This window comes from Aspergillus caelatus (genome assembly GCF_009193585.1).
Source record: "Aspergillus caelatus strain CBS 763.97 unplaced genomic scaffold BDV27scaffold_22, whole genome shotgun sequence".
NCBI lineage: Eukaryota > Fungi > Ascomycota > Eurotiomycetes > Eurotiales > Aspergillaceae > Aspergillus > Aspergillus caelatus.
Window position 1 is genome coordinate 41430 of NW_022475285.1, and position 20018 is coordinate 61447.

The window sequence follows — 20018 nt, forward strand, 5'->3', positions numbered from 1 at the left end:
GAGATCTTCCCAGAAATCTACTTAAAGCTCGTATTTACCCAGATCCCTTACTTAAAAACCCAACACAAACTTCTATCCCAAGTCAATAAAAACAAAAGGTTTAGAAATAGAAAGAAAAATGGCCGAAATCTCTACCTCCACAATTCAAATCACTGACCTCCCCACCAAATCCGTAATAATCACCCCCCAACGAGCGACCATCGTTCGCGAAATCCACACTTCAATTCAGGTACGGTACATAACATACATAACCATAACTATAGCCATAACCACCCTCCATCTAACCCCATCCATACAACAAAACCCCAAACGCATAAATCAATTAAAAAAAAACACAAAATTAACAAGAAATAAAAGAAGACAGGCCAACACACACTCACAATCACCGGTCTCGACCCGCGAGTCGACACCGACTCGATCCTAATCGAAGGAACAGGCACCGCCACAATAACCGACATTCAAACATCGATAGTGCCCCGACGGGACAAATTCGAGGATGTCTATCCGGTCGAATCAGACTCAGACTCAGACTCTATAGAACCCGAGGCAGCAGATTCAGACTCCGATAACCTTGGCGATGATGATCCCGAGTTAAAGGCTATTTCGAAGTCAATAGCGGAAGTCGAGGTGCGACTTGCGCAGGCGCAACATGAACAGGCGATGGCGATTTCCGTTCGGGAGATTCTGGATGACTATGCGAAGAAGATGGACCCTGGGAGTGTGAACGCGAAGACGTTGGAGGGGTTTTTGGGACTTTACACGCGGCAGCGCGTGGATGGGCTTCAGAGGTATCATGAGGCTGGGGTGGCGGTTGGGGAGGGGGAGAGGGAGCTTGCGAGGTTGGTGAAGAGACGGGAGCAGGTTGAGGGGCGGTTGAAGAGGGCTAGGGAGGTTGCGTCGAAGAAAGAACGGAGGGAGAAGGAGAAGAAGGCTATAGAGCGGGCGAGGAAGACTGAACAGCGGAAGATGGAGAGGGAGGAGAGGCTCAAGTTCTGGACGGTGCGGGTTGGACAGGTGGTTGTGGATTTGGATAGTCAGGCCGGGTTCACGCCGGGTTCTAGTCGACGCGGTTCTGTTGTTGAACGGATATCGGGTGGTGAGACGTCGTCGTCGTCGTCAGCGGCGGAGCCGGTTGATGTCAAGTTGCGTCTGAGTTATGTTGTGCCCGGGGTGAGCTGGAGCTCGCGTTATGAGCTGCGGATTAACACGCCTTCGTCGTCGGCGAGGATGGCTTATCGGGCTGAGTTTCGGAACTCGAGCTCTGAAACGTGGACGGATGCGCGGGTGACGCTGTCGACGTCGCAGGCTTCGTTTTCTGGGCTGGAACGGCGGATTCCGTCGTTGCATCCTTGGCATATCAAGTTGTTGGATGCGATTCAGGAGAATCAGGAGCATCCCTCTTGGGAGAAGATTTTGTCGGGTGGTTATGCGAATCGGCCTGTAAGTGACTGATCCCCTATAGCGTACGAATTTTGTGGAATAAGTTAATGGCTGATTGGAAGGTACAGGCAGTGAAAACGAGTGGGCTATTTGGAGCTCGACCGTCTGGGTCCGGCCTATTTGGAAATACGGCGGCGCAACCTCAGCAGAGTTCTGGATTTGGTGCACTCGGACAGAACAAACCTTCATTGAGTGTTTTTGGAGGTGCACCGGCCCAGAATCAGAACTCGTCTGGGCCTCTCTTTGGTAAGGCACAACCATCTACAGCTAGTGCTTTTGGGTCGGCGTCAAATCAGAACCAACCTAGCTCATCCGGAGGCCTTTTCGGGGGAATGGCTCGAGCTCCATTTGCATCAAACCAAGCGAGCAATACAGGGGAAGCATCGAGTCAAGCCCAACAGGTGTCATCTGGAGGTCTTTTTGGATCTGGGAGAGCCTTATTTGGGCGAGCTCCAGCAGCAGAGGCAGCCCGGAACCCTCCTTCCCAAGAGCCAAGCTCCATTGAGTACACACACGAGCATGAGGACGATAATGCTGAAGATAGAGAAGACGAGCACGACATCGACATCGACACCATAGCCTCAGCATCTCTCGAATACCAAGAATCGGTCAAACAAGACTACGGCCTCACAACGACCTACGACCTTCCGGGCCAACGGACGCTTATCCCCTCGACCAACAACAGACGCCATAACCTAGCAGATCTGGACCTCAAGTCAGTCACACTCTCCCACATCATTGTCCCGAAACACAGCGCAGAAGCATTTTTCCGCGCACGGGTCAAGAACACCTCTTCTTTGAGAATTATTCATGGAAGAGTGGGCTTGACTGTTGATGGAACGTTCCTCGGCACGGCCACGATCCCCAACTGTGCGCCAGATGATTTCTTTAACGTCTCCTTGGGCGTTGATCCCTCGATCCTGGTGACCTATGGTAAGCCGACCGTGCGACGCTTGAATACCGGGTTCTTCACCGGACATGCCGGGGCTGTGTTCCGGCGTACGTGCTGGATCAAGAATACCAAGGGTGTGGCGGTGGATATCACTGTACTGGATCAGGTGCCGGTGAGCGAGGATAAGGAGCTCCAGGTAGAGATTCTGGAGCCAAAGGGGTTGCAGGAGAAGGGTAATGAAGTGAAGCTGGATATGGAAGCGAGCCATGGAAGTGGAAAGGCCATTATGGAGAAGAAGGGAGAGGTCAAGTGGGTGATTCATTTGGAACCGGGGAAGGACGTGCGGGTGGCATTGGAGTATGGAACGAAAGCACCGAGAGGGAGTGAGGTGAACTCTGCATGAGTCTAGAGCTATGGTATTTAATTACTTTGCCCATTGATCATATCCCCATGTCGATGCACTCCGTATTCCATCCCAGAAGACCATTGGACAATTATACTACAAATTGACTTGATAATAACAACGCAACGCAAGCTATACACCCATCGCCAAGTAACGACCGCCGAAACCCCATATTAAAAACAGCATCCATCCCCAAGCTACACCCGTAAAATCATGGATGCGACCTAAACACAAGAAGATAATTTCTTACAACGATCCCGAAATCAGTAAACAACAACGATTATACTATCCACCCTCCCAACAACTCTTATGCAAACTAGAAAACATCCACAAAAGTCTAATCCCCACTAGATACGGCTGTGATTTTAGGGCTTAGAAGGTTTGTCCCGGGTTAATATCAGTTGTCCAGATAGGTCGGTTCGAGGCACGACCAAATGCCTAAGGTATTTTGGTCGAGTGGCACATCGCCCAGCAATATCTTTAGGCGATATTGCGCAGTTTATGAGCCGGTTAGGGGGTTGGGGTTGAGTGGTGTTTTGGTGGAATGGGGAAGTTGATACGCGTTAGAGTGAGATGAAAGGTCCAATCAAGATTGCACTGGATAGACGATATTGAGCATATGACATGCTGAATCCGTGATACAGTATAGTGACAGTATACAAGCCATTGAGGAATACTTCAACAGTTTCTCCCAGAATAATCCTCATGGACATTGTTGTTGACTATAAAGCGTGTCGGATCCCAATCGGGCCTAGTGTAGCGGATGGAACGGGAATGGTGGGTAAATCGAAACGGGTAATTTAAGTAGCGCTAAAGATAGCATCGCAAAAGTGGAAACTTACTCCGGGGTAAAAGCTTGCACTTGTTCATAGTGAAGGACCCAGTTCTTTTCATTTGTTTTAGATAATTGTAAAGAATGTGATGAAGAATATGTAATTACTGTTCCATAAGACATGCTCAATGGAAGGCAGCGAGTCTGACGTATGGCATCTTGTATTGTCCAAGGATCTGCCCTAGTCTAGGTCAAAGATATATATTCCACCTCCAGAGCTCTGGACATCATATCTACGACCACCACGAGGAGCTATTATCGCTTCAATTGTACCCCATACAGCGACGACTACTACATATTACGCTTATCTCGACAGTCCTACTTTAATTGCCTCATATTCCTCTACCTACCCGACCACTGGATATGAATGTAGATGTGATACCCTCGTCGTTCCCAAGCTATCTAACCGAGGCAAAACAAACACAATGCCATTGTGCCTCAGGCAGCGACAACGGCAACTGCGGCTATCACGGGAATTGTAGGGCCCTGATATCACCTCGAAAGATGTCTCCCACTCCCCATTACACTATAAAGAAAGCCTTAGGTAACCAGCTCTCTTTTCACAAGCTCTTGATGACCACCAGATAATTAAATCCACGTAAAAGTATTCCGTACAGCTACGTCCTATGTGTCATGTGTCATGTGTCATCGCAATCTCAAGTGTAAGCTGAGCAAGACCGAAAATCGGAGGAAACGCGGGAAATTTCGGCGAGTCACAGGAACCTCCCTGCAAACGTTAAGCGCAAGCTTAAGTTCGACCAAGATTCGACTGCAGGCTTCGAACCTGTTCATCTGCTGCGATCCCTGCTACATCCGGCATGCCAGATAGATTAATACAGGGTTACGTAATGTTGCAGGGAGGCTGAGATCGTCAACAATACAACTTTTTTTTTTTCTCTCCGTACTCAAGTAACTATGAGAGAAAAGGGATGGAATCTAGGGTTTCTGGGAGAAAAGTATTTATAGGGGATGAGGACAGATCAATTATCGAGATAGGGAACAGAGAAAAAAAAATAAAAAAGAAATAATGGGGACCAAGGGGATGCAGTTATATGAGACTTGTCGCTTTTCCCGGTTTTATTTATTATTTTATTTGGTCTTCCATTCTTGGCTTTTGCAGCACCAAGGGTGAGATTAAAATTTTTATTAGTGATGACGAGCACAATAATTTCGGGTCGTCCACCGACGGGTCATTTTCGTCCAAGTCGGGTTCTCCCAAGAAAGGATTTCTCTGATGTATCCAAACCTATATAACCTGGACGCTACCCTCGGAAGGGAATGCGACGGCCTCAGTCCTCCATCCTGAGCAGAATGGGGGGTTTGGCTGGGGGTGCGTGGTTGCAAAAGGAGCCAGCGTCAGCATTCCATGTCTTGTGGCCCTGAACCGACCAAGGCGTGGCGGGTTCTCCTAAAACGGGAGAATGGATCCCAATAGGAGAGTCGGTGAGCTCATCTTATTCTCAGAGATCCGGACTAGTGTTTCCCTAGTTCGGCAAGTTCAATTTGCTCTCCGTGGAAAAAAGAGCTGGGGTTGCCAGTGACCTGCTTTTATAACCACTTTGCTACCCGGGTGACAATTGACAGCCATTGCAGAGACGAATTTCCTTCCACCCGAAGTCATTGGTTCTGTCTTCCCTCGGGTCAACCAACACCACCAAAAAATCTTGCTTTTTTCTTGAGACGCCTCACTTGTGATGATTTTATTTTTATTATTATTCATGTTTGGGAAACTCCGGTGCAGGTGGAGCCGCATGCCCGATTCGGCCCGGTTGATTCGAGTCCGAGAAAAAGACCAGAAATTAGCTTACCGGATGCAGGTTACCATTGGTTGATTGAGGTGCGCCATGTGGATCCGAACCGGTCCATCGGACCCATCCGTGAATGCAGGGATCCACTGCAGGTGAAAATTCTCTTCGGTTGACCGCGCCCTTTTTTTTTTTTTTGGCCTTCTCTCCTGGTGAAGCATACCATAGCTTTTTTTTTTTTTTTTTTTTTCGTAGCCTGGCAACAGTTACTTGGGGGATGGGAAATAGGATATACCGTAGGGTATTTGTATTCAGTAGGACAGGAAGCAAGTTCACAAAAAAATGGGTCAATTAAAGGAATTGCCATGGCAATTGGCGTAGATACCAATGGGTCCGAATGGAGCTTCCAGTGGATGCCAGTTTCGCAAAATCGCAACGGAGACTCGTCGACAGCACATCCAGCTCCATCCGCGGACCTGCGCGGCCACCCAGCAGCAGGAATTATTGGCTGTACCACAGGAATCCTCCCTTGGCCCCCTCCCGAACGAACCCGATCAGTCAGAGGCATCCCTGGGCAACAAAGGATGTGCGTGGAAAGATAGGGATATACACGCAGTAGGGCTTTTTCCCAACAGCGCACTAAGACCGACGGGGGGCCGGGTGTGTGGGAAAACGAGCGAAAATTTAGCGGGAGAGTATTTATGTCCCGGAAGGCCTCTGTTGTCAACTTCTCCAGCTTTTTTCCCTCCAAAAAAAGTTCTGTCTACCTCCCATTCTTTTTCATCTCCTCTCACCAGAGAAAATCATCCCCAAATAAACCATCACAATGGCCTCCTCTCGTGTCTTTGCCTCTCGCCTGGCCTCCCAGATGGCCGCAACCACCAAGGTTGCCCGCCCGGCCGCCCGTTTCGCTGCCCCCAAGCGTACCTTCACCACCCAGCGCAAGACCGCTATCCCCATGACCCCCTTCCAGACCGTCAAGCGCCAGCAGCCTTCCATGATCCAGGCCAACGCTCGCCAGGTCTTCGCCAACGTCCAGGCCCGCCGCCAGTACTCCTCTGAGATCGCCGACGCCATGGTCCAGGTCTCCCAGAACATGGGTATGGGTTCCGCCGCCATTGGTCTTGGTGGTGCCGGTATCGGTATCGGTCTCGTCTTCGGTGCCCTCCTCCTCGGTGTCTCCCGCAACCCTGCCCTCCGTGGTCAGCTCTTCTCCTACGCCATTCTGGGTTTCGCCTTCGTCGAAGCCATTGGTCTGTTCGACCTGATGGTTGCTATGATGTGCAAGTACGTTTAAACGGATTATTGAACAACAACCAATTATCCGAAAGGGCAATATGAGGCAAATGCAATTTCCTTGATTTCTCAAACTGGTCAAATTGAATGGAGAGTCTTTTTATCGGATTTCGCCGTTCAGTTAGGAGGTAATCTTGTGGTGGTCTTTTTATATATCATGTACTACTTTCCCGGCATCATCTATCATCCCAATACACTGTACATATAGAGTTTAAAATGGCCACTAAAACTCCCAACTTTCGAGCCACTTTTGATAAACTCGTCAACCTATCTTTTAATTTCGACCTTGTATATTAATATCGCGCGCGCTTTCTCTCTCTTTCTCTTTTTCTGGCCACGAAGACACGTGTAATCTCTTGTTTACCCCGGACTCTTTTCGTCGGGCGTGTGTCAACGAAAGCGGCAATTGGGGTCCCAATTTGGGTCCCCTTCCCATAAGCAGCACTCGGTCCCGTGGCTTTTTTTCTTCCTACGAACAAGCTATTTTGAGCTAAGAAGCTACAAATCTGGAGAAAGCTTTACTTGTGAGCTCTCCAGCCCGTAGAGGTCATTGAGCACACTACACCGCTCGCAGATGCTATTTCCTGGTGGATAACGGGAAAGAAGCTTCCCCGGCCACGTTGGTCATAACTGGCGGTGGCAGGGGAAATTGCCCTTGACCCGTCAAGAACTTATCAGTCGAAAGAATGTAAGACCACCAAAGGCAGGAGAACAAAGAAACCAAGAAAGAACTCAAAAACAAGGTAGAATAAGTATGAAACACACAGCCTCCGCCAGGGCGTAGTCAAATGGTTAAAACACAGTGCCCAACACCCAGCGAATACGTGCCCTGACCTCACTGAAACATCAGCCTCAGAGATTGCAAAGGGTTGAACAACTGGTCGTGCCGTTGTGGATCTCGATCCGGATCGTGAACGTCACCGCTCAACCATCAAAAGATAGTGAGGCGGACCGGAAAAGGCGTTGACCAAAGGTCCAAGTGCCGATGAAAAAAATTTTTTTTTTTCTCCCAAGAGTCATAATAAAGTCACACGAAAAGCCACCTGCAGCACACCATTGCATTCATTCATGCATGAAGAAAATTTTTTTTTTCGTGTTACCCTCAACGATGCTTTGGCCCTGACAGCTCAGACCACATCCGTGATAGCTCCAAGATCCTCGGTAGAAGCGCAGGAGCTAATGACGGACTAGAGCTGCGCCAAGGGGGCCATGGTATTTGCCCATTGACGCAGGTCCACTCGTCATTTCTCTTCGATCCCTGTGATGATCGCTTTCTCACTTCTTCGAGGTTTGTATCTTGGAGAAAGAGAGAGACAATTGCGGTAAGGGGCTTACTTGACTGGTGAATCGTGATGGCATCTAGAACCTCCATTAGCTTTTATTCTGGATTTTTATCCCCCTTTTGATGTCGTGTCCTTTTGGGGGGGGGGGTTTTTCAGAGTCCCCGACCACGTGATCGGTATCGGACGACGAAGTCCTCATGTGACGTTCTCGGAATTCCTTCAACGACCAAGTCCGCTGTTTGAACCCTACTTCCATTTCTCCGTGGGGGAAAGAAAAGATTAACGGGTCCATTGTGGGACAATTGTTAAACAATTGTAGAGCGACATATTCACCATCACAAAAGAACATCGCAATCCCCTTGTAGCAATGCCAAAACTCCCCCCCGACACCTTACACATTCGGCATCCACGAAAATAAAGCGGGATATAATTCTTCCCTGCACGATAATCCTCGGCATGCACAACTTTCCATCTAGTAGACATCTAGACATCTATAACCCCTCCAAAACACCCTAGAAAGAGTTAAAAAAAAAAAAAAAAAAGCACACAAAAATACCCCAAAACCAATCCCAGATCTATCTTTCACATCATGACAACAGCAACAACAACGACAACAACCCACCCTGCAACGCAGCAGCAAGAACCCCCCAAAACAAGTTTCACCGCCCACCTAATCGCCTCCTTCACATCCCCCATATCCTCTCTCCCCACGCCAACACCAGACCCCCTCTACAAGCCCGCAGAAGTGCCCCGGATCAAAAATGCAAAGAGATTGACGGGCACGCGCACAAAGCAGCTTATCCGCGCTGCGGATCGGGGACATGATGATCCACCACCGCCGCCGGGTCTGGGCGAGTGCTGTGGGAGTTCGTGTGATCCGTGCGTGAATGATCTGTGGAGAGAGGAATTGGCGTGTTGGCGGGAGCGTTGGGGGGAGGGTGCTGTGGAGAAGAAGAAAGAGGAGAATCGGAAGGATGGGGAGGGTGCAGGTGGGCTTAAGGGGAGAGGGGGGTGTATGCCTGGGAGTTTTGATTGGTGATTTACTTTCTCTCTCTCACACACACTCTCTCTTTACTTGTGTATGTATGTATGTATGAATGAATATAGATGGGTCTTTATGAGGTATGGCTTTTTGGATTTGTTCGGTGTGTTTCTGGGTTAGATGGTGTTTTGTTGGAGCATGTGCTGATGTTGCTTTAGTATTTAGATTTTCATGATTGTTATATAATACCAGTTTTATGGTTGAATGATTGCATGTGTACATATATGTGGATTTATATGCTTGAGGAATGCACGCATTTATTTCAGCTCAAAGTACTTGACACAAACATATTGGGATCAAGTCTACGTTGATCTGAAGCGTCTTACATACCATGCCTTGGTCACAAACCCAATCACCTAGTTCAATGAAGGATATCCTGCCGTCGATAGACCCTTCATTCACTCGAACTCCCTACCACCAACACCTGGTCAACCGTACCGCAAACAATTGGAACTGGAACCGCCTTGAAATCTAAGGGAGTCTTCGTGAAGACTTCCGACGAATGGACAATTACCTCGAGGACGAACAGCTACTGGCCTAGAAAGATGCCAAAGAACATAAGAGGTTAGCATTGGCTAGCAGGTTGCTGGGCCCCTATCTCCTTCACGATATTCCTGACTTTGCTCAAAACTTGACAAAAACATTGATGAGAGACAAGGACGCCGCTGGTCGATGCTCCTGGCGGTTTCCATGCTGGGAATTTGCAGTATCGGTACTCGCGAATCTTGTGGCCCATTTGGTTTGCACTGATTTTTGGAGCACTGATCTGTCGCCCCCGATGTCTTTCATAGTTGACCTAGTTTTCCCGCCCCATACTTATCCAGGAGATAAGCAGGCTCGAAGCAAGTTATCCAATCCTGTGCTTTTTGCACATCTCCTTCTACATTGGTAACCTTCCGAAAGCCTTTTGCCATCATATGCAATCTATTGACTTATCAGTGCTCATGGATTTGTTCAATGGAAAAGCCGAGCTGGCATCGCGCGTATAAACTGGATTACATGCCATAGAGTTGAGAAGAAGAAAAAAAAAAAATTAACTTCATTATCATGATAAGCGACCCTTCCGAAAACGGCTCTGAGACTAGCATCGAGACCATTGATCACGAGCAATCGATTGATCAAGTCACTCAGTCTGATGCTGCGCTTAGTTTTCTATATATATTGGCTAAGTGATCATACGACATCCTTGGATGGACAGTCCGAGTTGGCAACAAAACGAGAGCAAAGATGAATAAGTGGACGTAAGTGATGATGCACGGTGAAGATATAGATTGAAGAAGAATTTGAGGCGTGAGATAAATCGGAACGTAGGTAAGAGTATAGATGTAAGTGAGAGTATCGATGCAAGTGAGAGTTGTTGGTTCCTATATTCTTCTCATTGCTCGTTCGTATTTCTCTATGAGTTCCTTGCAGCCGTTTAGTAGAGCATCACGGCGCATCCAGATATTTTCCTCAGGTCCGTATCCGACCTAGCGGGCTAGATATTCAGTATGACCTCGAACGGTTCGTAGATCTATTAACTTGTCAACCTCCCACCGGTCATCGTCATCAGGGAAACGATCATCAATCTCACGAGGTGGTTTATGCAGTTCCCTGTCGAACGGGTCGGCAATTGGCGCAGGCTCGAGTTGGGCGACAGACACTTAAGTTGTGCATTCGCCAGTTACTTGGCAATTCTATCCGGTACGCAAGTCGACCAATACGTTCAGTGATTCTGAACGGTCCGGCTGTAGGACATGGTAAGATTTCCACGCTTAGGAGGGGAGTATACATCGTGGAATTATCCCAAAGTGGCGGGAGTGTCTTTGATTTATCGGATATCGAGTTTGACTTCTTTTCTTTCAATCTCGGAAACCGACATGTATCGGTAAACAATAGTCGAGTGTTGCTTTTAAGGTTGATGAGAGTGGCCACTTTGACACTGACTTGTTTCTCGATCTTATTCTTTGGGTGCCTGCTTGCTGGAAATACCAATCCCTCCACGTCTCCTAAAAGTTGTATCGCTGGGATACTCATTCGTCTGGATATCCACCGCCGCCCGTCTCTAAGTTCATTTATTAATTTCAGGTTTGCAACTATGTAGTACCCAGAATGGCCACGACGAGCGTAGTGATATCGAGCGCCAAGTACTGGGCGAGGGTTCGACAAGTAATACCCAGAACAGTGGAGGAAGTGGTTATTGAAAGATCCCAATATGGACAATATAATATAGCAATCCGTATGTGAGCTGTATCTAGGCGAAAGCAATGTATAGATTGTCTAAGGGTTCTGTAGATGGGAACCTGTTCTAGTGGTTTGCCCTAGCGACTTCGAATTGATAATATGCGTGCACGTTTGAAGTTTTTTACTGTATAGTGTTGGCGTCCAGGTCTGAGACGCAACGGATGGTCAGATTGCCGTATTTAGAGAAGGAAACATAGCCTGTCAAAAGCTCCAGCTTTGCCTGACCGATGCTGACAATTGCCTGCCACTCGTTTATCCAGGCTGGTATCAGTCTCTTCGGTACCAGAATGCTCAAAGTCCAGGCTTTTCCAGGCTTTATTCTGTTGATTCCTCCGTATTCTTCACGATATTCCTGGGCTTTGCTCAAAGCCTGAGAAGAACATAAATGAGAGTCAAAGAGAGGAAGAAAGATATGATGGGGCAAAATATGGAACCATCATTGGTGACGCTAATATCAGTGAAAGTAACAGTGCCAAAGTTAATGAAAGGAACAAGTGACACTAAATAGGAGAAGTCCTCTATGAGCTACTCCGCATTAGTCTTGCAAAGAGCGTTGTCGCTTTGGCTGGTGAACGTCCGTGTAACGGCCTTGCCAGTGGTCTGATTCTCTATGGTGGCAGCTCCACCCGTTTTGCTAGACATGTCGACAGTGACTTTAGCTGTATCGCCGACAGAGAAGGTGATACCGCTGAAGTCGTTGGCGTAGCCCGGGTACCGTTCATACTAGGCGTCAAAGGATGGGCCACAACTATCAACACAGAAGTCTACACCAGTATGTTAGATGACAGACCCGTAAGTGTTTCCGCCAATACTAAACCAGGCTGAGGCACAGTACCCCCCCGTCGCTGGAGCCGCCAGAAGGAGCGGATGGGGTTGGTACGGTGAAGGCCTCAGTCACGGATGTGTAGTGTCAGACGAAAAATCATCCCATTCGACTACATAAAAATGTCCGGACACCATAGGCGTCTCTTTAGGGTAGTTTATAGGTGAAATCTCAGGTTGACATGTGGCATAGGGCTCGTGCACTAGCCGTGAATAACGGCTGCATCCAGAAACCGAGGGGCGATTCCTCAAAGTCCGCGATTAAAGGAACTACAATGCATTACTACAATACTCAAGACACAAAGATAAGGTAAAGTCATAAATTGTTTCATCATGTAAGCTAATCAAGCATCTAACTTTTATCCCATAAGTACATGGCTTAGCCGCTGTAGTCGATAGTAACAGCGATACGGACCGGGCCGTCACCAGAGAGGTTACCACCGATACCACCAATATCAGTCTCGGCCGTGGTATAAGCATTGTCCACCGATGCGGCACCGGTAGTGATAGTAGAGCAGGTACCACCGAGGACGTCGCACATCTTCATGCCCTGGACAGTGAGACCAGCGTTCTGGGCCATAATAGCGGAGACATCGAAGCCGGACCAGCCCGAGTTTCCGTTGCTACCGAAATCAAATTCACCCCAGGTGCAGGCGTATCCACCGTCGGAGTCAGTGGGGAGGCTACCGGGAGCAGCACCGAAGCCACCATTTGTGTCGTCGTCGAAGGCAACGTACTTGGTCTCGCCAGCGTTGAGGGTGAAAGTTACGGCGGAGTTGCCGTACCAACCGTCCATCTTGCCGTCAGGGCCGTACTTGTTCCAGAAGACAACCGTCCACGGCTCGGTATTCTGGCCCGAGATGGCGGCGACGTACTTGTAGTTCGAGGCGTCGCTCTCCGACACCTGAATGATATTGCTACCCCAGGGGTTGCCGACATTACCTTGGTAGGTAATGTCAGAGCCGCTGTTGGCAGTGGAAGAGCCAAATCCGGCAGTCGAGTAGGATCCGCTGGCAGGGGTGGCGGTCCACGATCCACCGCTGGCAGAGCCGGAGGAGGAGGGAACAGCAGACACAGTGGCGGAGGAGGAGGGTGACTGGCGTCTTGCGTGGCCGTGCACGCGGTGTGCAAGGGAGCCAGTGGTGAGGGCTGCCAGCAGCAGAAGGGACTTTGTGAACTGCATTTTATTGAAAGAATGGACTTCGCGTCAAGCGATTGGTAAGGATTGAAGAAGTCACTAAGTGAAAGGCGTTACAGTTGGTGTAACTGAGACTGCTTTTATAAAGAATGTGGGTAGTTGGAAGAAAAAAAAAAAAAACCAGAAGAAGGTGATGGCACAACGATCAAGTTCAGGTCCTCGACATGGGAATTGGGCCCCTCTATATAGCTTTCTGGAATAAAACTTTCACCGCGGGGTCAGCTGGTTCCAACTTCTTGAGCAAGGTCTCGAACATCCATGGTGTTCGATGGATCTGCCAAAGGTTGACGACAGCAGATGGGGCAGGCAGAGTGCGTCAGCAGGTTGCCTCTGATGGGTTTGCCATGGATCTGTCACAAATGGATCTTGGGTTTCAAGGGACGAAAGAGAGCTGAATGGACAGAAGGGTGGGCGCACAAGAAGACAGCGCTTAGCCTCCTTCAAAAGTACCGCGATTGGCCGCTGAAGAATTCTGGAATGCCCACTGTGGCTGTTAAAATTACGGAACAGTATACTGTTCCTGAATGTTAAAGCGGGTCAATGCCATTGGCCACACTGTATTCAGTGTCAATGTTAGTTGCTCCGGTGGGACGCTTACAGACAAGGTCAAGGATCGGCGTTCTGGCATTGCAATCTCTTCACGAAAATACTTTTCCACTCTACGTGCAAAACCCATAGGACCGCGGACAAAGATGCTCACATTGTTCCCCGTCCAACAGCTGCGAAGATTAGCCTCTGGCGTAGCCATTAAATGATAGTAGACTGAAGCCTATTAAACCCATCTCCCAGCAAGATGGGCAAAGCCAATTGCAACAGTAACAGACAAAGACTGGCAAAAGTTTGACAAATCTCGGCCAAGCCCGCAAAAGTGGACCGAGGACAGAAATTCAGACGGAGGTGTTGCTCGCCAGCTGAGACGCCAATGTGGAAATTCTTCTACACGGCCATTGATTACCGTCCAATGCAGTCTTGTGTGTGGAGCCGCCTCCACACTTGGCGCTATCCTTCTGTTGATAATCGAGCTAGGTCGTTAAGTCGTTGAGTCATTGAGTTGTAGAGTTCCGTATTAGAATCTATCGTCGCCCTACTGCATGTATGCTCTCCATGTCGTGGAACCATCTGTACTGGAAGTTTTTTGCTGCCAATTCTCTGGCCTTATCCCGTCTTGTGCGTGGTTTGACAAAGGGATAAGTGAAGCCCCTTAAGCAGGACCTAAATTTACTATCAACATTGACCCATGGGAGACGAAGTCTGGGCCAGGGGCAGGACGTTTGCTGGCCACTCATTTGGAATGACTAAGCTCGCTATTAGTCCGAAACAGCCAATGGGATTACAATCCATTGCAATTCTAGCATTGGATAGGTACTCGTAACAAGCTAATGACCCCGGAACCATGGGTAATTCGGTTGTTTGCCCTGTAAATGGCAAGCCGGAGTGTTGTGTGTGTTACGTCTGTCTTAGGGTTTGTGGTCTACTTAGTCCGGGGCCACGTTTCTGGCGCAACACAACACAACACAAAGAATATCTTGGCAAGGGGTAAGTTACAGACAAGGCCAATTCATATAGCTCCTGAATATTCATTGGTTCTAATTAGAAATCGAAACATGACTCTTCATGCAACCTCAGGACCCGAAAGTAGGGTTACCATCGCCAAGCACTCGATTCATTGAGATACTGTTCTTTCACCCCAGTATCGCGCTAACTTCTAAGGCCGCTCTCCACATGATTCTAGACATTCAGCAGCTAGGTCAAGACACGATTCATATCGAATCAGACTGCTATGCCTTCCAGAGTGGACCACTTAAGACTCAATGTCCCACTCGTCTAGTTTTTCTCACACCGTCACGTCCACACATACTCTTTCGGGCTTCTACGAACCTTCCGGCGAAGTCTCTTGGCCAAGGTTCACCACGGGGAACCAACCCTGTGAAGATGGCGAGTTCACCGTAAAACTCAATTTTACTCTCCAGCCCATTGATATTTCAGGTTAGTCGGAAAGCCGGAACCGAACAAGCCCTGCTTGTGACAGCTGCCCTATGAGCATTTCTACCACTGATTGTGGGAAGAAGATACTTCCGAGTATCTTGGATAGAAAATTGCCATCTGCTCTCATAGCCACGGTGGAGCGACTGGTGGCATACCGCGGATTCTGTCGAGAAGGATTAGACTACCATACACTGACCCTTGCTATCGATGGCAAAAGCCTCTGCAGGAGGCAAAAAGTTTACTATTATTGTATTTTAAATGTGCATAAACGCGTTATCGACATAGAATCGTCACCACTTTGAACCCTCTATCCCCAGCAGCTGTAGTAAGTCAGCCAAAATAGACACCGTTTTGACTTACTAGACCCCTGCCCACAGTGCGAACCTAGAGTTAGACAAAATCAAAGTCTTTAGGCGTTCTAGCCAGGCAGAGCGGATCCTGCTAGTGGGTAGTTAGTAGTCTGCCATAGCCGCCACGTTCTTAACGACCCGCCTGGATTCCCTTAGCCTCCGATGCCGCGTATTTCGCGCGACTTCATGACATCACATATTCAACAACCTCTGTAGGACATAATAACCACGACAGCGACCAGCGCCGAGGTTAGTCTGCCTCGAGGGTCTTGAAAGCTGCCTCTGATACCCACAAGCTACTTCTATGATGGAGGCCAAACTTCTCGGCACACACCTGAAGGTCAAAACTCGGAGTGATTCCCGCTTGCCTCATTTTGGGAGGTATAGTATGTTATCGTGGACATCATACAAGTCGCAACAAAAATCTAAAATACATTACAGAAAGGTGTTCTGGTCATAGTCGAAGACTGATATGACTCGTCGATTTGACTATCACCCACCTAGTGAACGAAACAAGCACAACGAGTTCTATCCAGCGACGGACTTCGCACAATACCTTTGTGGGACCTGTGCAGGCAGTAGCTTCTCAAGTAATCGTCATTAATCGCGCATTGAAAGGCAAATGTCTCCAATAGTCTTCGCAACGGTATGGTATGCTGCATATGTCTAGCCAGAATTGATCTAAGCAATCCTTGCTCTACTTGCCACCGGTAAAATTGCTCATCTTCTTCACCGTGGTGGAGGCGATGTAGAATACCTAGAAGGACACCGGCTCCACTCGGCTCGTACGTCGCCATCCGGGGATAATCGGGCGAGTTTTATACCTGCTTGGCTAGCCCTGATGGTTATATAGTATTTCCTCCTTCAGACGCGATCTGCTGAAAGCCTCCAGCGGCAAATCTATGCATGTCACTAAAATTATGGCATGACCATCTTTCGAGCATAATTGCTAGACCGCACCAATGGATGTAGCTATTAACGAGATATTTTGCTGATCTTATGTACTGCATAAGACCCTTTGAGCAGACGTAGCACATCTTCGTCTTCAATCTTCTTTTTTTACTGATGTTTTCGACGTACTGGACATTAAATCGGCGAACTAAATTAAACAAACCAAGCCAAGCACGTATAGTGACCAGTGGCAGCTCCAGCATTAAAGCAATGAGCTCTCGTATGAATGCATGTTTCGACGGAAATGTAGATAGATAAACTCATCATACATTTATAGATCCATTACGAGTTCGTTCCCGTGACAAGGCACAAGATACTACATTAGTCGACCCTAGCAGGTGACAATAATAACCCTAAGAATACTTACTCTCTTGAATGAATGCAGATACTATATTGAAGTGGAACAGCGCAGATCATAAACCCAATTCGCCAATCGAATGCATCTAATGTAATAAATCAGTACAAATCTCTTGGCAAGAGAACAACAATCAAATGCCAATGACGACATAACCCCTCAACCCCTCATCCATAGAAAATCACAAATGTCAACCACCATCGCAAATTAGAACAATCAACATTCTAAAACCAAGCGTCAAAATCACAATGCCTCAATCGAATACTCCCTACCCCTTCGAATTCACCCACCCAACCCCAACCCAGTCCACAAATGGAACAACCCAAACTATACCCCTCACCATCCCCAATGTCCGCGGCACGATCCCCTCCCTCCAAACATCCCGTCTCCGGACAATGATGCTCGAAGCGCGCCGTGATCCCACCAAGATCCTGGCCTTCCCGTGTAGCTACGACGGGCTATCCTCGCGTCTTATCGAGGAGGCCGGGTTCCCGATGCTGTTTTTATCCGGCTTCGCTGTGTCCAGTTCATACGGGCTGCCTGATACGGGGTATATCGCTATGGAAGAGATGTGTTCGAAGGTACAGGAGACGGTGAGGGTGACTAGTCTTCCTGTTATGGTCGATGGAGATACGGGGTATGGGAGCCCGATGAATGTTCGGCGGACGGTGGAGGCGTTTGCCGCGGCTGGGGCGGCGGGGGTGATGATTGAGGATCAGACATGGCCTAAGCGTGAGTCTATCCTACTTTTCTTCAACAAATGGTTACATGTGAGGTAGTTACTGATTATGAGAGTCGCGCATAGGATGCGGCCATACGAAGGGAAAATCAGTTGTTTCGCGCGGTGAAGCCTACGCTCGGATCCAAGCTGCCTGCGACGCCCGGAATGAAGGACGGGATATTTTCATTCTTGCCAGAACTGATGCCTTGATACTTGGATGGGAGGAAGCGATGACACGAGCGAAGGAGTTCAAGAAACTTGGTGCCGATGCGGTGTTTGTTGAAGCCTTGCCGGACAGGGAGTCGATGCAGCGCTGCGTTCAGGAGTTGGATATGCCCATGCTGGCTAATATTATTGAAGGGGGCAAGACGGAGAATCTCTCTGCGAAGGAGCTCGCTCAGTTGGGTTTCGCTGCCGTGGCTTATCCGTGGACACTGGTCGCGGCTAGATTGAAGAGTATTCGGGATGCGCTGGAAGGGCTGAAACAGAGCATGGTTGAGGGTACGGCACCACCTATGATTCTGGGATACCCGGAGGTGTGCGAGGGAGTTGGGTTTAATCGATACTGGGTATGTTTGGACATTGATGATTGATATACACATTACTGACATTCAACTAGGATCAAGAGACACGCTATGAATACGACCACAACGGGTTTATTAATCCTTAGTTAGGATCTATTTGCCAGTAGTCGACTAATGGTTTTCGCTACGATCCCTAAACTGGTGATCCGATTTAAGCCCTAAATATGTTGTCATCAAGCATATCTTGCTGAATGTTTGCACAGCTAGGCAAGATTATGAATATATCTTAATAGATGCTTACGAAAAACGCCGATATATGGGAGAAAAACTGCCCTTTTATTCCAGTGATCGAATATAACACATAGAATGCTAATTTAACCATTCATTCTGAATCGAACGAGGCCAGGAGCAAGTTGATGGAGAATAACTGAGGCATAGGGGAAACACCTGCGCGACGCGTGACTACCCGAACAAGTAATTCATCCCGGTGGAGTCCACATTCATCGGCTATAAATGGAAAACAACCCCACCGGATTATCACCGTCAATATATTGCGGCAAAATCATTTGAGGTCTTTCAATTGCAGACAGAGACAAACCGATAAACAAACGAGAGGAGAAAAGAATCGAGGAAAACAAACAGTGAACAAGATAGAGACCTACACCGAAAGGCCGCCACTCATTACATAAAGAATGTCTTCCGAAGCGACGTCAGCTAAAGATATCAATGTCGTGGTCGAATATCTCGGCGATCAACAGATCCAAGACCTATCGTCATCTCCCTCAGTGGACTGTATCGTCATCTGCGCGTCGGCAATTCTCTATCAAGCCGAATATCTGTTTCAGGTACTACAAGAGCGACCGTCCTTAAGCAAATGTTTGGTTCTATGTGGTGGCGTGGGCCACTCCACCCATTTCATGTATGACGCTGTTGCGCAACACCCTCGCTTCTCACGGATCGCACAAGACATCCACGGCTTACCCGAAGCCCGTGTCTTGGAGGGGATCCTGGACACTTTCTTTGACCGATCCGCCATCACGGATGGAGGTTGTATGATCTTAATTGAAGATCAATCCACCAACTGTGGCCTAAACGCCTCGCTGAGTCGGAAAGTGCTCGATGCAGCAGATCTCCAAGACCTCAAGACGTGTATTATCATTCAAGATCCTACGATGATGCTGCGAACAAAAGCCTCATTCCAAAGGGCGTACGAGGACAAGCTGTCGCCTCCCTCTTTCATGAGCTGCCCAATAATCGTCCCGCATATGCAAAGAACAGAAGCTTTGGAATTGAAATATCAGGATCTACCGCTGGGAAACGCATGGTGGTCACTGGATCGATTTTTAGAGTTGATAATGGGGGAAATCCCCAGACTCAGGGATGATGAAAGTGGGTATGGGCCAAGAGGAAAGGGGTTCATTCCTCATGTGGAAGTTCCCAAGCATGTTGAAGAAGCATGGTCACGACTACGGGTGATTTCAAACACCTATCGGTGAATCTTGCGCTGCGGCATACTGTGTAGAAGTAGAGATTTCATCCTGTCGAAAAGATAGTGCACGGACCACGTGATAAATCGAGAAGATCAAAACCAACCAAACAACTTGAAATCTTGTCTCATAACCTGCAACTACAAGAGGTGAAGAGTCTTGAAATACACGAACATCCATCGATCCACCATGCTGCAAGTGATGTCAGATGGCATGGTCCAGCGACCGATTGGCGGGGTAGAGGGAGCGATCATTGCCTTTCTTTCCCAGCCGGTTGGATCTCTTGAAGCCGGCCTCGAAGCCATCCACTTCAGCCACAATGTCTTCGCCAATAGTCATTCTTAGCGACTCCTCAGGCGCCACTTAGCTGGGCGATCTGCAGGTATCTCGCGATTTCACTCCCGAACCTCCCTAAATCGGATAGTTAGTGAGCCTCTAACACGTCAGTTGCGTGCACGTCCAAGCGTA

The 20018-nt window shown here is 48.4% G+C and overlaps 6 protein-coding genes across 6 annotated transcripts; 5 read left to right on the forward strand and 1 right to left on the reverse strand.

The window, feature by feature from the left end:
- Window positions 1-130: 130 nt before the first annotated feature.
- Window positions 131-3389, forward strand: BDV27DRAFT_122306 (uncharacterized protein). Its single transcript, XM_032065591.1, has 3 exons — window positions 131-229; window positions 358-1440; window positions 1509-3389. Exons 2-3 carry the CDS (start codon window positions 661-663, stop codon window positions 2733-2735), a joined length of 2007 nt encoding a protein of 668 aa, XP_031931504.1. The 5' UTR covers window positions 131-229; window positions 358-660; the 3' UTR covers window positions 2736-3389.
- A 2626-nt stretch (window positions 3390-6015) lies between these two features.
- BDV27DRAFT_122308 (ATP synthase subunit C family protein) lies at window positions 6016-6891 on the forward strand. Its single transcript, XM_032065592.1, has one exon. It carries the CDS (start codon window positions 6139-6141, stop codon window positions 6607-6609), a length of 471 nt encoding a protein of 156 aa, XP_031931505.1. The 5' UTR covers window positions 6016-6138; the 3' UTR covers window positions 6610-6891.
- Window positions 6892-8413: 1522 nt separating this feature from the next.
- BDV27DRAFT_42527 (uncharacterized protein) lies at window positions 8414-9034 on the forward strand. The gene has a single exon (XM_032076605.1). The coding sequence runs from the start codon at window positions 8481-8483 to the stop codon at window positions 8928-8930; it is 450 nt and encodes a 149-aa protein (XP_031931506.1). The 5' UTR covers window positions 8414-8480; the 3' UTR covers window positions 8931-9034.
- A 3323-nt stretch (window positions 9035-12357) lies between these two features.
- Window positions 12358-13249, reverse strand: BDV27DRAFT_167962 (putative allergen; the record flags this gene model as incomplete). Its single annotated transcript, XM_032074642.1, has 1 exon — window positions 12358-13249. Exon 1 carries the CDS (start codon window positions 13159-13161, stop codon window positions 12358-12360), a length of 804 nt encoding a protein of 267 aa, XP_031931507.1. The 5' UTR covers window positions 13162-13249.
- A 3817-nt stretch (window positions 13250-17066) lies between these two features.
- BDV27DRAFT_167964 (isocitrate lyase/PEP mutase family protein) lies at window positions 17067-18482 on the forward strand (the record flags this gene model as incomplete). The annotated part of the gene is made up of 3 exons (XM_032074643.1): window positions 17067-17550; window positions 17624-18108; window positions 18159-18482. 3 exons carry the CDS (start codon window positions 17067-17069, stop codon window positions 18207-18209), a joined length of 1020 nt encoding a protein of 339 aa, XP_031931508.1. The 3' UTR covers window positions 18210-18482.
- A 244-nt stretch (window positions 18483-18726) lies between these two features.
- On the forward strand, window positions 18727-19628 carry BDV27DRAFT_122313 (uncharacterized protein). The gene has a single exon (XM_032065593.1). It carries the CDS (start codon window positions 18756-18758, stop codon window positions 19557-19559), a length of 804 nt encoding a protein of 267 aa, XP_031931509.1. The 5' UTR covers window positions 18727-18755; the 3' UTR covers window positions 19560-19628.
- The last annotated feature ends 390 nt before the right edge of the window (window positions 19629-20018 follow it).

Excerpts from the sequence above, each read along its gene's own strand:
- BDV27DRAFT_122306 (XM_032065591.1), top strand. The coding sequence starts at position 661 with ATGGCGATTTCCGTTCGGGAGATTCTGGATGACTATGCGAAGAAGATG. Across the intron at positions 1,441-1,508 it reads GTGGTTATGCGAATCGGCCT|GCAGTGAAAACGAGTGGGCT; the intron begins GTAAGTGACTGA and ends TGGAAGGTACAG.
- BDV27DRAFT_122308 (XM_032065592.1), top strand. The coding sequence starts at position 6,139 with ATGGCCTCCTCTCGTGTCTTTGCCTCTCGCCTGGCCTCCCAGATGGCC.
- BDV27DRAFT_42527 (XM_032076605.1), top strand. The coding sequence starts at position 8,481 with ATGACAACAGCAACAACAACGACAACAACCCACCCTGCAACGCAGCAG.
- BDV27DRAFT_122313 (XM_032065593.1), top strand. The coding sequence starts at position 18,756 with ATGTCTTCCGAAGCGACGTCAGCTAAAGATATCAATGTCGTGGTCGAA.